The following is a 17219-nucleotide window of genomic DNA, read 5'->3' on the forward strand; positions in this document are numbered from 1 at the left end:
AATGGTGCTGGAGTTAGAATCCTTAGCCTCAAAATGCAGGACTTTGTTGGGCTGGGGATGTGGCTCAAGCGGTAGCGCGCTCGCCTGGCATGTGTGCGGCCCGGGTTCGATCCTCAGCACCACATACCAACAAAGATGTTGTGTCCGCCGAGAACTAAAAAATAAATATTAAAAATTCTCAAAAAAAAAAAATGCAGGACTTTGGCATACTAAGCAAGTGCTCTACCACTGAGTCACTTCCCCAGCTGGATCTGACTTGTTTTAGGGGCTTCAGTTTGGGGTTTTCTTTCTCAGAAAAGGAAACAGTGGATATTGGACTGGATAGTTGGGAAAAGGCACCTCTCCTTGTGGAAAATGAGGAATTCTCTTTAGTCGGCTTTTTGTGGGTCTGAGAATGTGGAAAAGGATGACCGCTTCAAAGCCAGCTTTGCCTACAAGCTGCAAGACAATGTGCCCGTCATCCACACCATACCACAGGCTCATTAGGGACTTTATGTGTAACCAGATAACTTCAGTTACCTAGGCTAAGTGGCCCGGGAGTGTTAGCTACCGGGGGCTTTGGGTGACGATTTCCCTCTAGATCCTGCTGTATAGGGACTTTATGTGTAACCAGATAACTTCAGTTACCTAGGCTAAGTGGCCCGGGAGTGTTAGCTACCGGGGGCTTTGGGTGACGATTTCCCTCTAGATCCTGCTGTATAGGGAGAGTGGGTCAGGAAGCCCAGCATGCCTTGCCATTTTCCCCTGGTTTTCTTGACTGCAGGGGAAGGGGTCACCAAGGAGCTGTGGCAAGGCTATTTTCCTCTGGAATCAGAGCTTTTCCAAGTGAATGCTCCTCTCTGTGGCTTGCTTTGGGTCATAGAAAATGAGGGTGCATGTTCTGGGAATAGGGGAATCTCATGATACTTGGGGCCTGCCATCCTTACTCCTGAGAGAGCCAGGTTGGGTGCCAGATATGGGTCTCAAAACCTCAGCGTCTACCAGAGCACCTGGTTGACCCCATGTGCTTCTGTCCCCCTTGATGATGCTAGGATCTCTCACTTGGAAAAGATGGCCAATTCTAGCAGAAACCTGATAGGCTCAGCAAAAGGATTAACCCCCACTCCAAGTTCCTCTGTGCAGTGGATGAGGCCAGGGTGAGGTTGGAGTGGAGGATATTTCCCTTCATAATTCCTATTCCCCACTGGTCATCCCCAAACTTAAGAAACCCACCCCCAGATGTGACATGGGGTAGGTGAGGCTTCTAGAATTCTTCCTGCCTTCTCTGCCTCCTCCTTCCATTCACATGCAGGAAATGTGCATTGAGCACCTACTAGGTATACTCCCTAAGTCTGGGGACTAGCAATCTCAGGTGATGGTGCCTTTGCCCTTCAGGAATTAGGAAGGGCAGTAGACTGATGGCCTGGAATTCCATGTCTTCTAGTGAGAAGGAAGGGGAGACTCTGAGAGGGCTGGTGAGAGAGTAGGGAGTCATAAATAAGTCTCATTCAGGCTCTGGGAGCCAGAAGGGTAGCACTAGAAGGTGAGGCCACTTCCTGGAGGATCTGGGACCTGGCGTGGTCCTACCCATGGTAGGCCCTCCCTAGCCCCAGGCTTCCCCAGGGCCTGTGGGACAGAAGGGAGGCCAGAACCTGGAGTCTGGGCCTGGATGATGATGTTGTAGTAGAGGGACACAATATCTCTATTTATGTGGTGCTGAGTTTAGAACTCAGTTTCTCACACATGCAAGGCAAGTGATCTACCACTGAGCTACAACCCCAGTCCTGGGCCTGGATTTTGAGCAGGGAAGTGAGCAATCCTGTCGATAATTTAGAAAAGCTGACACTGGGGACATTTTCACTTATTGAGTGAAACAGGTAAACTCAGCAGCTGGGAGACATCCCAGGGACAATCCAGAGGAAGCAGGTTGAAAGGCAAGGCAAGAGCAAGGCTTTTCAACCCTGCACTGGCAACAGCTGGCAGAGACTGGGGCTACCGGCCATGACAGCACCTCAGTGTCTGAGCGATCCATTGGGTCCTTACACCAACTCTGTGGGCTGGCTTCTAGGATCATCACTGCTGCAGGGCTGTTCCAAGCATTGTAGGATGCCTAGCATGATCCCGGATCCTACCCACCGGATGCCATTTGTGCCACCCCCAAGTGTGACAGCCCCCAGTGTTTCCAGACATTGAATGCAGTTGCTCCTGGTTGGGAGTGGCTGGGACAGGGCACTCTTCAGGACATGAGATTTATTGGCCTGGTGACAGAGGCAGTGTGGAGGGAGGAGGCAGAGCACAGGGCAGGGAGGCGGGTCAGGATGGCTGTGGTGTCTGTGCTGGGAGTAGTGGTGCCAGGTGCTGGGAGGGGGAGCCCAGGGGCAAGTCTGAAAGAAAGTGATACGTGTTGATGGTTTGGATCTGGTCAGAATAGAAACAACAATGAACTCTATTCACAGAATTCGTGGTTAGTGTTATCCTTGGTACCTGGCTGCCTGGTTCCCCAACTGCATGACCTTGGGCAGGTCACACACCTCTAGACCAGAGATGATCCTAGAAGCCAGTCCACAGAGTTGGTGTGAGGACTCAGTGGATCCCTGCAGGCACTGAGGTGCTGGACATTACTGGTGGCTCCAGCCTCCACCAGCCAGGCTCTATGGGTGTCATTGGCTTGAGGTTGGATTTGGGGAGCCTGAGGACCTCAGCTGAGGGAGGGTCCAGCATTCAGTACAGAGCTGGACCTTGAGTAGCATGTGGGCCGCTAGCGTAGGTTAGATGCAGGCGAGAGTCAGCCTCGTGGAGAATGTCTATGCCTGGGGACTCTGCCCACCTCTTCTGAGGACTGCATCCTGAAGACCATTCTGCAAGGGACTGTGTGGTGGGGATGACGGTGGCACCATCTCAGGCTTATCCCCAAACAGATTGCAGATACCAGCTTCTAATCCAGTTCTGGGCTTTTCCTTCTAGCACCTTCTGGCCAAACTCCTTTCTGCCCATTACCTGCAAGATACCTCAGAGCAGGGACATTGCCCTAGTCCTGAGAGCTGCATATACCTGGGCAGTAGTTGTGACTGTGACCAGAGTCTCTGAACTTTGCTAGAGGCTGGCTGCCAGAGGGACAGCTCCAGTTCAGCAAGAGCTGTGTGCCAGGCATCAGGGGACTGGGTATGGTGATGAGGGGAGGGGACTTAGAGCCAGATGACTTGGATCTCAGACCCAGCTCTGCTGCCTTTTTATTTTGTGGTCATGGACATATTACTGAGCCTCTCTGCTCCTCCATTTCTTCATCTGTAAAATGAGCATCATGACGGCTCCTATGTCCAGGCTGGTGTGCTGAGTTTAATTGCTTAAAACGGTGCCCGGCACACTGTTAAGACCATAGCAAGATTTGCCTTGTCATTGATCTCATCCTCATGATGACTCAGAGACAGATGCTGTCCCCACTCCACAGGTGAAGAAACAGGCCTCCAGGGCTTGCAGAGCCTGAGCATATTCCAGCAGATACTGACTAGGGATGAGGACGTTTCTGTCCAGGCTGTGTGGCCTTAGGTTGGTTATTTCACCTCTCTGAACTTCAGTTTTCACTTATAAAATGGTCATTTACCATGTGTGTTAGGTCTTCAGGACGCATGAGGAGATAAATGGGTCGGCTGACAGGGCCATTGGGGACCTAATGAGGGAGCACTTCCTCAGTGGGAAGGAAGTGACGAGGGGAAGGGAACTTGTTTGGCAAAGTAAAACCCTTTCCTTGAATACAGCTTGGACTTGCTCACCTCCCTAGTGAAACCTGAGCACATTTGAGCCAGCCACGCCCATGAGGGTGAGCCTGCAGAGGTGGCTGCCCAGGACCTTCCTGCCCAGAGCCTGAACACACAGTGTGTTCCTGACCAATTGCCCCTGCCCAGGGCCAGATTGTTTTGTCTTGGCTTTCCAAAGGCTGGGCCCCTGGTGTTAGGTGACAGCCACACAGGGAGGGCCAGGTTGCTTGCCAACTGCAAGGAATCTGAGCTGGACCACACCCAGTATCGGGAGAGCCACCTAGCCAGCCTGGTGGGTGTGCCCCTGTGGCCCTGCACAGCCTCCTGGGGCTCTGGTCCCTGACAACTATCAGGACTCCTCAGGTCCTTGCTCCTGGATGGGGCCCTCCCTGGCTGAGGGCAGGATCAAGGGTCCCCACCGTCTCTTTTTTTTTTTTTTTTTTAAGAGGGAGAGGGAGAGAGAGAGAGAGAGAGAGAGAGAGAGAGAGAATTTTTAATATTTATTTTTTAGTTCTCGGCGGACACAACATCTTTGTTTGTATGTGGTGCTGAGGATCGAACCCGGGCCGCACGCATGCCAGGCGAGCGTGCTACCGCTTGAGCCACATCCCCAGCCCCCCCCACTGTCTCTGACAAACAACTTTTGTGAACTTTTTTCCCTTATGGGGACCTGGACCTGGATCCTGGAGCTGGGGAGACAGATGGCCTTTCTCTCCCACACCCACTAAGGTTGCAGTTTGGCGCCTTCTGCGCCTCTTTTGCTCTCCTTTCCCTACTCCCTGTCACAACGGCTCATTGTTCTCTTCTCCCTTGGTAGAGGTCACCTGAGCCAGGTAGCAGCGTGGGGGCTCGGGTGGGGGGATGGTGAGGATGTTCCCAAGGCTGTTGAGCTTTGGGCAGCCTCCTTGGATTCTTAGCTGGAGTTAGCAGGGGTCCTGGGTCAGGAGGGCTGGTCTGGGAATTCAGTGCCCACCTGCCAGGAGCTGTGCCTGCTGCCTCAGGCTGAGCCCCTGCCCCTCTTGACTACATGGATGCTCAGGGCTGTCCGTCTTCCTTGGAGGGAGGCCATCTGCATACTCCCTCTTCCAGGGTCCTAAACAAGGCTGGGTGTTTGCTATCCACATGGACCTTGTACTCCAGTGATGGTGGAGAAGCTTAAAAGGGTGTTAGGGGTTGGGGGAGGGAGGACAAAAGTGTGGGCAGGGTACACTGGTTTGGGACAGCTGGGGCAGGGATGGGGTGCCTGACAGAACTTGGTTCCTTCCCTTACCTGGTTTCCCTAGCTTCTCCCTGACCCTTTGATTGATTGATAGATTGGCCACTCGCAGTCTTCATATCCAGATTTCTCCTTCCCTGTCCCAAAAAGTCTTCTCAAACCTTCCAGCCTAGCCCAGGTCCCTGTACTGAAAACTGCTTCATTTAGAGATTTGTGCGGGATTTTGTGTGTGTGGTGCTGGGATTGAACCCAGGGCCTTGTGCATGCAAGGCAAGCACTGTACCAGCTGAGCTATAGCCCCAGCCTAGCCCTTTTTATTTGGAGACAGTGGTTGTCCTGTTTCAGCCTCCTAAATTGCTGGAACTACAGCTGTTTTATGGGTCGATTTGCATGCCCTGAGCTGAGGGGTCCCTAGAGAGCCACACTGCTTATATTCAAACCCGCTCTCTTGGGCTCACTCCCCTTCTTTTGCTCTTGAAGGAACCTCATCCTCCCTCTGTTGTCTGTGTAAGGTGTCCCAGGAGATGCAGCAGGGATGCTGCAGAGGAAGCTGGGCTTCGGAGGCAAGGCCTGTGCACTGTGGCTGAGCAGAGCCTTCCAGGCTCCTAGGTGGCTTTCCTGAGGGTCTTGTGTTCCACCAAGGACAGCCCTGCTCAGGATAGTCAGGGTATCATCCTGTTGATGGGAGAGAGCTGAGACCCAAGAGCAGAATGGCTTACTAAGTGAAGAGGCAGGAGGGGAGTGGAAGCCTAGTGAGTCTGACTTACTGCCTGTTCTGAATGGCCCTTTGCAAGAGAAAGAGGGGATGGGAAGGAGCGGTGACCACAGTGTCCCCATGATACTGAAGGAATTGAGGAATGCGTGTTCATGATGGAAGAATGGGCCCAACTTCATTGTCTTCTTGTGAGTTGGAGAAGAGAAACTGACCTGCAGGAGGGCCTCAAGTGAGAGATGTTCGGAGAAGTGCCAGTGAATTGATGGGATCTGTGACCTGGGAGCCTGACAATAAGCTCCAGATCCAGACCTCATAATCCCAGCTACTGGGGAGGCTATGACAGGAAGATCGCAAGTTTGAGGTTAGCCTTTGCAATTTAGTGAGACTCTGTCTCAAAATAAATTTGGGGCTGGGAATTGTTGCTCAGTAGAGCACTTGCCCAGCATGCGCAAGCTCCTGGGGTGATCCCCAGCACCAAAAAAAAAAAAAAAAAAAAAAAAAAAAAAAATGCTGCAGAACTGTTTTTCTTTGGCTTTAGTTTCCTGCTGTTGCCCTGATGCCCTGAAGCAGAGTTGTCCCATGATTGGTGCAACAGGACTGTAATATGAGCCTTGTAATTAAAAATTTTCTAGAAGCTGTATTATAAAATCTTATAAACATTTGAAATTAATTTTATAATATAGTCTCTTGAATCCAGTATATCCAAAATAGTGTTCTTTTGACAGGAAGGCAATATAAATTAATGAGTTTTTTTTTTTTTTTGTAGTGGGACACAATACCTTTATTTATTTGTTTTTTTATGTGGTGCTGAGGGTCAAACCCAGGGCCTCACACGTGCTAGGCAAGCGCTCTACTACTGAGTAGAGCCCCATGAGATTTTTTTACTGTATTTTTTTTAATATTAAGTTTTTGAGGTCTGGGTGTATTTCATACTTTATAGCCCATCTGAATTCAGACATAAATTTTCCTTGAAAATGCTAGATTCTATTTGGGATTCAGAAGATTTACAGTTGAAAAGGAGACTGGAAACTTTCTCCTGACCCCAGCCCCTTTTCTATTGGGGCTGGGGTTGCAGAAGACCGCTCATCTAGCCAGTTCAAGGTGGGCTCGATTCTCAGCACCACATAAAAATAAATAAATAAAATAAAGGTATTGTGTCCAACTACAACTAAAATAATATTTTAAAAAAATACTCAGAGTTTTCCAATAACTGAATTGAACATCCATTCTTATATTTAAATTGATTGAAATACAGGAAAGTTTAAAAGACAACTTCTTGGGGGCACTAGCTGCATTGCAAGAGCTCTGTAACTCCTCTGGCTCCTGGCTGCTGCTCTGGCAGCCAAGGGTGGGGGGCCTGCTACTGTCCACCAAGCTCTGGAGGATATTTCCCCCAGAGTCTTCCAGATTCCAAATTCCACAGGCTTTACCCTGAACTGCTGCTGGCTGTGATGGGAAAAATGGCGCCTTCTCAGGAACCTACTCCTATCTCTGGCAGCTGGCTTCCTGAGGCCCCTGCAACCTGTGGCTGCCTGAGGCCTGGCAGGGCCCCCAGGGGAACTTGTCCCACACAGCCTATCTGTTCCCTGCCCTCCTTTTCAGGGAAATGTTTACATTCCAGATACTCGGCTATCTACCCAGGGCTTTTCCAGGGCCTGCATTTTTTACATAACTGAACTGGGACCTAGACTGGCTTAGAGGCTCCTGCAGGGTCCTTTATGCCCTCCTGGCTGTCCCATCCAGGTATATCCATTTGCTATACAGACTCTTCCCCCTCCTCAGGGCCCCTTCTCAGTTGTACATTGCTTGCTTCACATGCACAAGCCCTGGGTTCAATCCCCAGCACCACAAAGAAAAATGGGGGTGGGGGTGGGGATGGGGGCTTCTAGCTCCAGAAATCCCAGCAGGTCTTGGGGCTTTCCTTCAGGCCTGACCCTGGCCTGGGCCTCCTCTAGTGAACCACAGTATTGGACTGGCCTGACCTGGACTGGCAGAGGCAGGCAGCCTTTGAGTGCCAAGCTATTAGGCCTGATGCTCAGGGGCCTGACAGAGCTGCTCAGGATGGCTGGGGAGGCCCTCTTGTTGCTGCAGCGTTTGGGGCTTGGCAATTTCCTTGGTTAAAAGCAGTCTGCAAACTCACTGGTTGGCAAGGCTGTGCTCTACTCCAAGCCCTTAGCAGTGTCTGTGTCCCCTGGGGGTTGGGAGTAGCTGATTAAGAAGCAGCACCAAGAACCTTCCCCCAGGCCGTTTGTCCATCTGAAGCCTGATGTTCACCTTCAAACCTTTTCAACCTGCCTTTTTACCTGAGGCAGCTGCCTCCCGAAATGCCGAGGGTTGCAGACAGAACCATGGTCAGTGCAGTTGGCAACTGCAGAAGCTCTAGAAACAGACTAGCTGTACCAGAAGCTCAGGTAGTGAGGCAGCTCCACCTTGAGAGTATTCTCCAGCTGTTGAAAAGTCGCTTTCCAGCATTTACCAACCAGGCGACAAAGCTACACGTGCCTGGGTGTATCTGTAGTGTGATTGGGATCATGCCTCTGCATTATTAAACTACATGGGTTTGGGGCTGGGTGGTGGCTCAGCGGTAGAGCGCTCGCCTCCCACGTGAGAGGCCCTGGGTCCAACTCAGCACCACATAAATAAATAAAATAGAGATATTGTGTTCAATTATAACTAAAAAATAAATATTAAAAAAATAAAAATAAAAAAAATAAACTACACAGGCTGAGGTGTGGCTCAGTGGTAGCACATGCAAGGCCCAGGGTTCTTCCCCAATACTGCCAAAAAAACAAAAAAGCAGAATAAAACCTCATTAAAAATAAGCTAAGCTAGGTGCAGTGGTGCATGCCTGTAATCCCAGCAAGTTGGGAGGCTGAGGCAGGAGGATCCCAAGTTCAAAGTCAGCCTCAGCAACTTAACGAGGCCCTGTCTCAAAACAAAAAGGGCTGAGGATATGGCTCAGTGTTTCAGTACCCTGGTTCAATTCCTAGTACCACAAAACAATTAAGTAAATGTACACACGTGTACAGTCACAAGCACAGAAAAGACTCAAAGGATATACTTCCCAAGTTAGCAAGGACTACTTCTGATTGGGGGATCAAAGGGTAATTCTTGTTTTTTTAATACATTCCAACATTTCTACAGTGTATGTTACTTCTGTAATAAGAAATGAACAAAAGCATGTACCTGCAACCATGCTCCAGAAGTTGCCTCTCTGGAAAGGTGGTTGAGAAGAACTGTGACAACGAGGGCCCTTGATTTGAGGCAGCAAGCTGGAGGCAGAGGGGGCCTTGGACAGTCCAGACTCGGGCAGGGACACCAGGATGCTCTCAGGGTATGGGGTGGACCTGGAGCTGTAGCACCACTAGACTTCTTTCTTGAGGGACTGATGTCTCCATGGTGCCACTCCACACCCTACCGCAGGAGGGTGGGGTAGGCCTGTCAACAACCAGGGTGCACAGGTGGAGTTGGGGGTCTTATGGAGTGTTAGGTGGCCAGCATGGTGCCAGGAATAATAGCATGCAGTAATGGTCAGGATCAGAAATGGGCCGCAGAGGTGGGGCGTGGATGGGAGGGGTGTGAAAGGGCCCAGGCCTCTCCTTCCTGTTGGGCTGACTCTGGGCTGTGGCTCCACCTATCTATCACTAGCCCCAGCCATGGCAAGGCAGAGGGGACACAAGGACACTGAACATGTTTGGTCTTCATGCCTCTTATTGCAGACCGTGGAGCATGGCTTCCCACACCAGCCCAGTGCTCTTGGCTACAGCCCTTCCCTACGCATACTGGCCATCGGCACCCGCTCCGGAGCTGTCAAGCTGTATCCTTTCCAGTGCCCAGCTCCCACCAGCAAGTGGGGGGAGTGAGATTTGAGATTTTTCTTCTCTCTCCTAACCCATGGGCTATTGGGATAAGAGCAAGATGTTCCTGATCTGGTTTTGAACGTGATTTTCCGGGGGGATGGGGTATAATTGTTGGAGGGGTGAGAGGACTGGGTATGGTGAGCTGTTGTGTGTCCTTCTAGGATTGAAACTGGGGAGGGATGGGTTTGTTTAGTCTCCTCTTGTTCCTTGGTTCCCTTTCTCACCCACAGCTGGATATTTCAAGAATGGAGCCCTACTGGGTGAGTGAGCCTCTGTGCAACCAGGCACCACGCTGGGAGGAGAGAAGCCTGGCCCCAGTGTCCTTCCTTCTGCCTTGACAGGGTGTGGGTCTCAGAGGCCTGCTTTACAAGGGCTATGTTGAGGGCTAGGGCCCCAGAGAGCAGGGCCTGACACCAGTGTCGGGACCAGAGCCTGGTGGGTGCCTGCCTTCCTAGTACCTGGCCCAGGCTACAATGGTGGGGTTTTTTTTGGGGGGTCTCTCCAAAGGCCCAACCCTTTCAAGGAGTCCTGGCCTTTCTTCCCCTGCTTTCCTCTAGGCTACCTGCTCCCCTACCAAAAAAAAATTACAGGTGACTCTTCTAGTCCCATGTTCCTGCTTGGTAGTTGCCCTGAGTGCAGTGAGTGGGGGCAGGTGACCTCCTGGAAGTGGTTTTGTTTGTTTACCTTTTTCCTTGGTAAAAAGCAGAAGTCACAGGGAGGGAAAGCCCTCAGTGAGGGGCAGCACCTCTTCTGGAGAGCATAATGGATCCTGCTTGGCAGGGACATCCTCCACTGGCTGAGGCTGGTTGTCATCCAGTGGGGTGGTTTTTTACCCAAAGCCTCAGCTTTGGTTAACTGGGGGCTCTGGTTATTTTGGAGGCCAAGTCCACAAGTTTCAGGAAGAAAGATTGCCCCTGAGACTTTTCCTCGGCAGGCATGGCCTAGGCCATGCATCTGGGGCCCCCATCACTATCTGACCTACATTTCCAGATGAACTAGGATGGGGCCTAGGGCAGTTGGGAGATGGGGACTGCCTTGAGTAGCTCAGCTGGCACCTCATGTAGGTAGGCCTTTGCTCCTCCGTCAGAGCATTGGGGCAGCTGGAGGGTGCAGAGTCCCCAGGAGGGCTGGGCTGGCATACACACAGCACAGGGGCACAGGTGCTGCGACTCCAGCCTTCTCCACAGTTAATCATTGCCAGGCCACAGCCATATATCCTGGTTACCAGTCCTGGTGCAAGACGCAGGCCAAAACTGCTGGGGGTAGGCCTGCAGTGGTGCCTATGTTTTCTCGAAGGTGCTACCAGGTGCTGGCTGAAGGGCCTGTTGTAGGGGGGGGGGCAGCCTAAGAGTTACCAAGATGGGCTCCATCTTTCTACAGAGTTGTCCCCCACACACCTGGCTGGGAAAACTCTTCTTCAGAGATCAGGTCACTGGCTGAGGTTCCTAGACCAGGGCCACTGCTGCCTGCCCTCACCCCAGGTGCCTGCACCTGGGAACTGATGTCTGGAGGGAGGGGGAGCCCTTCTCTCCGTTTGTACTCCTTGCCTCCTGGGCCAGAGAGCCTGCAGCTCCAGGCTGGCAAGGGCTGGTCCAGCTTTCAAAGGTTTTCCTGAGCCTTCTCCTAGCTACGGTGCCCCAGGGGTGGAGTTCATGGGGCTGCACCGGGAGAACAATGCTGTGATGCAGATCCACTTCCTGCCTGGCCAGGTAAGGGCTGACTCAGGAAGGGGAGGGCTGAGGGCCCTCAACCTGCCCTTATACCCTTACATCTTCCTGAAAGAGTGGCGTGTGGAGGGAGGAATGGGTCGGAGTTTGAGGCTGCTGGGAAAACATGAGACCACCTCCCTTTTCTTAGCTGAAGGCTTTCAGGCCACTCTGAGAGTAGCTGGGGGTTTTTGGTCCTGGGCTTCTTTGAAACAACTGGCCCAGCTGGGTAGGATGTCACATGCCTGTAATCCCAGCAACTCGGGAGGCTGAGGCAGGAGGATCGCAAGTTCAAAGCTTCAGCAACTTTGTGAGACTCTGACTCAAGGGAATGGGGGCAGCTGGGCATGATGGTGCTATAATCCTAGCAGCTTGAGAGGCTGAGGCAGAAGGATCACGAGTTCAAAACCAGCCTCAGCAAAAGCAAGGCACCGAGCAACTCTGTGAGACCCTGTTTCTAAACAAAACAAAATAGGGCTGGGGGTGTGGCTCAGTGGTCAAGTGCCCCTGAGTTCAATCCCCAGTACTCAAAAAAAAAAAAGGGGGGGGGGTGGGGAGTGCTGCTGGGGATGTGGCTCAGTGGTTAAGCAGCCCTGGGTTCACTCCTGTCCCCACATGCATTCCCTTCCCAGTGCCAGCTGGTCACCCTGCTAGATGACAACAGCCTGCACCTGTGGAGCCTGAAGGTCAAAGGTGGTGTGTCAGAGCTTCAGGAGGATGAGAGCTTCACCTTGCGTGGCCCCCCAGGGTATGGAGGATGGCCCCTTCCCCTCCCTGCCCAGCCTACTCCTCACACCCAGCTCTGAGGCGGGCTTGTCCTTTGAGGGCTCTGTTATCTGCATGGCAGTGCCTGGCTGCTGCGTACCCATGCTCAGGTCCTCCAGTGCAGTGGGTGGGTTCGCAGCCTCCACCTACACCCTTGCCTTGTCATGCAGGAGGGTCCCAGCCCAAGCGCTCTACCATCTGTTTCCCACTTTGGCAGAAAGTAACTAATATGGTTTTCCTGGTTGAGATGCTCTGAACCGTTAAAGACCATGAGGGGCCTATCTTCCATGGGCTGTTAAGGACCCTATCCTCTGGGTCCCTCCTGCCTCCGCAGCAGCCAACTCACAGGCAGCTGTCCACATTGGCAGGGCTGCTCCCAGTGCCACACAGATCACTGTCGTCCTGCCTCATTCCTCCCGAGAGCTGCTCTACCTGGGCACCGAGAGTGGCAACGTGTTTGTGGTGCAGCTGCCAGGCTTCCGCGCCCTGGAGGACCAGACCATCAGCTCAGAGGCTGTGCTGCAGCGGTAAGCCACTGGACATGGCCTTATCCCTTTGGTCCCCAGATATGTCTCAAGAGTTTATTTCCTCCTGGAAAGTCTTTGGGGACAGGAAGGGAAACCCTCAACTCTCTACCTATCCCCCAAATTGAGAATCTCTCACCCCTTATGTCAGCATCGTAGCCCTAACAGGGATCTTGGAAGTAACCTGTCACCTAATTTAAAGGTGAAGAAAGTGAGGCCCAAAATGCTGGTGTGAAGTTACCAACTCAGTCCAGTGTCCTTTCCCTGAGATTGTATGTCTCAAAATCTGGGAGCTGTGCAGTAGGGTAGCTGGGACCCAAACCCTGCTCCACTGGGCCAGCTCCTGCTGTGCCTTATGTTTGGGGCACGTGCTGAGCTTCCACTGGTGCAGGTTCCATGGCTGAAAAGCCTGTAGGTTTGTTGAGGTGGCCGGTGCTCTGCTGCTCCAGGACCACATGGCAGCAGAGGGAGGCAGGCTCAAAGTGAGACCACGGAGCCTGCCTGGGCTTGCTGGGGGCTAGGTTGCTAGTGACAGAATGTTCTGCAGTCCCAGGGGACAGGGGCCCTGGTCCTAGAGGGCTCTAGGCCAGGCTTAGAGCACATAGCTGGCAGCCTGGACTCGCCACATCCCTGAGTGACACTGAAGCAGGTTCCATCTGGCCAGGGCAGGGTTGGGAGGATTCCTGCATGGGGCTGGGTCCCTCTGTGTACAAACCCCAGTGCCTTTCTCACTCAGCAGGGTAGGTAGGGCTGGGGCAGTGTGCCTGAGGTCAGGGTAGAGCAGTTTGCAGGACACCAGGAGGGCACAACCGGGGCCCAGCTTGGGTGCCATCTGTGGGCACCTTGGTGGGAGAACCTGCTCCTCAGCAAGTGACCCTCAGAGCCCAGCCCTGCCCTGCCCCCACCCCTTAGCTGATCTGAGGGGAGGCAAGGAGGGGCCTAATGCAGAGAGGCTGCCTCCAGTCTAAATCCTCCTTTGGCCTTCACTTTGACCACACTTACCTAGGCTTTTAAAGTGGCCAGCTCTGGTGACTGTGACTCTGAGCATGTCACTATCCTGAGGGGAAATATGTACAAAAGACACAGGTGGGGCTGGGGCTGCAGCTCTAGGGACTGCAGGCACAGCCTCTTGCATGTGAGGCACAGGCTCTACCAATGAGCTACACATTGGTAGGTAGCTCATGGGGCTGGGTCCCTCTGTGTACAAACTCCAGTGCCTTTCTCACTTAGCAGATAGGATAGCAGATATTCTCAGCACCATAAATAAATAAATAAATAGATATATAGATAAATGCATTGTGTCCATCTACAACTAAATTTTTTTTTTATATTTGTTTTTTAGCTTTAGGTGGACACAGTATCTTTAGTTTATATTTATGTGGTGCTGAGGATCGAACCCAGTGCCTCACGAGTGCTAGGTGAGCACTCTACCACAAACCCAGCCCTATAACTAAAAATATTTAAAAAAAAAAAAAAAAAAGAAAAAAAGAAAGACAGAGGTGTGGCAATGACCATTCCAGAACTTCTTTCAGTGGTGAGAGGTGGGGTGGTTGGGCGCTATCTGATTATGCAGCAGCCTTCAGCTCTGTAAAGACATCATTTGCCTTCAGTAAGAAGGCCTTGCGGCCAGGCGCATGCCTGTAATCCCAGCGGCTCGGGAGGCTGAGACAAGAGAATCTCGTGAGTTCAAAGCTAGCCTCAGCAATGGCGAGGCACTAAACAACTCAATAAGACCCTGTCCCTAAATAAAATACAAAATAGAGCTGGGGATGTGGCTCAGTGGTCAAGTGCCCCTAAGTTCAATCCCCAGTCCCCAAAAAAAGCCTTGAATGATGTTCAAACACACGAGAGAACAGCCGTGTCTCATTGGATGAGGGGAAAAATAGTATGCAAAATTATGTGTATGGGGTTATTCCAGTGTTTAAGTAATAGCGTGCCTTAGGTGGCATGAAGTCACATGCCAGTGGGCATGATGTGGAGCACAGTCACCGGGATGTGCAGCAGCCGCCGTCCAGCCATGCAGCTTCCTTCTGTTGTTCTTCCAGATGCTTCAGTGTGTTTTCCAAGATGGTGTGATTCTTTTTTTTTTTTTTTTTTTAAGAGAGAGGGGGAGAGAGAGAATTTTTAATATTTATTTTTTAGTTTTTGGCGGACACAACATCTTTGTTTTGTATGTGGTGCTGAGGATCGAACCCGGGCCGCACGCATGCCAGGCGAGCGCACTACCGCTTGAGCCACATCCCCAGCCCCAGTGTGATTCTTTAAGAGATTTTTTTTTTTTTAATAAGTAATTTACCAGGACCAGGTGTAGCTCATTGGTAGAGCCTGTGCCTCACATGCAAGAGTCTGTGTCTTCAGTCCCTAGAGCATGTGTACACGTGTGCGTGCTCACACACACAAAGTAATACTTCGTGTTGGAATCCACTTCAAAAATCAAAACTTTACAGATAAGTGCAAGTGACCCTTCAAGTCCCACTCCCAGTGCTAATTCTGTTTCCACAGAAGCCATTGCTTACAGCATAGGGTATGAGAAAGCTGAGAGGTTTGGTTTGGTTTGATTTGCAGTATAGGGGTGCCTTCAGGGTCCAGGCTCCCATTTGACTTCTTGGTGTTGGGTCTCAGTCTCATGTCTGCTGCCTCATGGTTCTCTGTAGGCCTCAGTATCTCCAGAGTCACGTCAGCATTCCAGAGCCAGAAGAGGAAGAGAAGTCAGTTCTAGGGCTGGGCCAAGTAATATAGAGTTTTGTTGATCTTTAAAATTTCTTTCTTGGGCTGGGGATGTGGCTCAAGCGGTAGTGCGCTCGTCAGGCATGCGTGCGACCCGGGTTCGACCTTCAGCACCACATACAAAGATGTTGTGTCCACCGATAACTAAAAAATAAATATTAAAAATTCTCTCTCTCTCCCCCCCTCTCTTAAAAAAAATAATAAAATAAAAATTTCTTTCTTGTGAAATACCACCTCCTTGTAGAAATGCCCTAAATATGACCGTGTGGTTGCATGATTCTTAAGAGTGATCCATCCCTCCTCCAGGTTGACTTCCAGAAATCACTTCCTTGCCTTTCTTTATGGTTACACCACCTGTGGTGGCATTCTTGGGGTTTTATTTATTTTTTAAATCAGTGTGTCCTGGCCACCTTTCCGTGATGGCACACGGGCTGCCACTGTTGCTGTGGGCTGACTGCGCTGCCCTCTCCAGGTTGCCAGAAGAGGCCCGCCACCGGCGAGTGTTTGAGATGGTGGAGGCTCTGCAGGAGCACCCTCGAGACCCCAGCCAGGTCCTGATCGGCTACAGCCGAGGCCTTGTTGTCATCTGGGACCTGCAGGGCAGCCGTGTACTCCGTCACTTCCTCAGTAACCAGGTAGGTGGTGCCCCGACACAGGTGGATACCTCGTGGCTCTCCCCAGCCCCCACTTGGCAGTGCAGCTGCTGGGCGGCAGGGGGGAGGATCAGACCTTGCTAACACTGCCCCAGTCCCACCCACTGCTCTCTCTCTCCCTCTCCCCCTCTAAAGCAACTGGAGAATGTCACTTGGCAGCGGGATGGCCGCCTCATTGTCACTTGCCACTCTGATGGCAGCCATTGCCAGTGGCCTGTATCCAGTAAGGCCCAGCAACCTGAGCCCCTGCGCAGCTCCATGCCTTACGGTCAGTGCCTCCTGGTCTGAGGAGTCCCTTTAGTCTACTGAATTCAGACATGGGGTACCCTGTTCACAGAAGCAAAACCTGGGCCCAGAGAGACTCGGGGCTTGATCCAAAGCCACACAGACTTTGGATGCCCACTGAGGCTGTCTCTAGGAACTGCTCAATGAGACTCCCCAGCCCAGATCCACATGAGGGTTTGGGTGTGAGGTGTCCTTGCACATGAGCAATCTGTGCCGGTAGGAACCGGCATATGCTTGTTCCAGCTGACCACTTTTCTTTTAGGTCCCTTTCCTTGCAAAGCAATTACCAAAATCTTCTGGCTGACCACCAGGCAGGGGTAGGTATGGTGCTCTGTCTTCTCTGTCTCCCAGAGACTCCCTTCAGGGCTAGAGAGGCTTCAGGACTACTTGGGGAGATGGTCCTAGGGAACAACTGCAGGTGTGTCTTGGGTGCTAGGTAGGCAGGGAAGGGCAGGCTCTCCACCCATGCCTCTCAGGGGCTGCAAAATCTATCCGTACACCTTCCTTCCACCCTCCCAGAGAGATGGTCTCAGTAAGCAGGTCACAGACCCTTCTAGTCACAGAGCCTGTTTCTTCAGAAAGAACGATGCAGGAAGGCCTGAGGTAGAGGCAGGGAGGGACTCAGCTGGAAGCTGCCTATCCTGCCTGGCCCCAGGTTCTCCTGGGCTGCTGCAGTGGGCATGAGGTTGGGGTCTAGCCTTGCCCCCTCCAGTCACCCTGAGACTGGCCTACCTCCCAGCATGGGACCCCACCCCAGGCTCTACCATAAAGGCTGGCCACTTCTCTGTGCTCTGGAAAGCCATACCACAGACCCAGCTCCAGGCTGCCTGCGTGGTGCGGAGCCCAGCCCAGCTTCCCCTTATACCCGCAGGTTGCCCTTCACCATCTTCCAGGGCGGCATGCCACGTGCCAGCTACGGGGACCGCCACTGCATCTCAGTGATCCACAATGGCCAGCAGGTAGCCTTCGACTTCACTTCCCGGGTCATTGACTTCACCGTCTTGGCAGAGGTGGACCCTGCAGCCGGTAGGCAA

General features: G+C 52.1%; 1 protein-coding gene across 5 annotated transcripts in view; it reads left to right on the top strand.

The window, feature by feature from the left end:
* Positions 1-17219, top strand: part of LLGL2 (LLGL scribble cell polarity complex component 2) — a 39156-nt gene that overhangs the window by 12847 nt on the left and 9090 nt on the right. For 4 of the 5 annotated variants that reach the window (XM_081272369.1, XM_081272372.1, XM_081272368.1 and 1 more), the window contains exons 3-10: positions 9385-9482; positions 11153-11234; positions 11864-11979; positions 12365-12523; positions 15720-15882; positions 16036-16168; positions 16448-16502; positions 17057-17211. In XM_081272369.1, the coding sequence (XP_081128495.1) occupies positions 9385-9482; positions 11153-11234; positions 11864-11979; positions 12365-12523; positions 15720-15882; positions 16036-16168; positions 16448-16502; positions 17057-17211 (961 nt within the window). Of the gene's footprint in view, positions 1-9384; positions 9483-11084; positions 11235-11863; positions 11980-12364; positions 12524-15719; positions 15883-16035; positions 16169-16447; positions 16503-17056; positions 17212-17219 lie in introns of all 5 variants that reach the window. The other variant, XM_081272371.1, reaches the window with a different exon arrangement.

The sequence above is a fragment of the Spermophilus citellus genome (assembly GCF_964194105.1).
Source record: "Spermophilus citellus genome assembly, chromosome: 17".
NCBI lineage: Eukaryota > Metazoa > Chordata > Mammalia > Rodentia > Sciuridae > Spermophilus > Spermophilus citellus.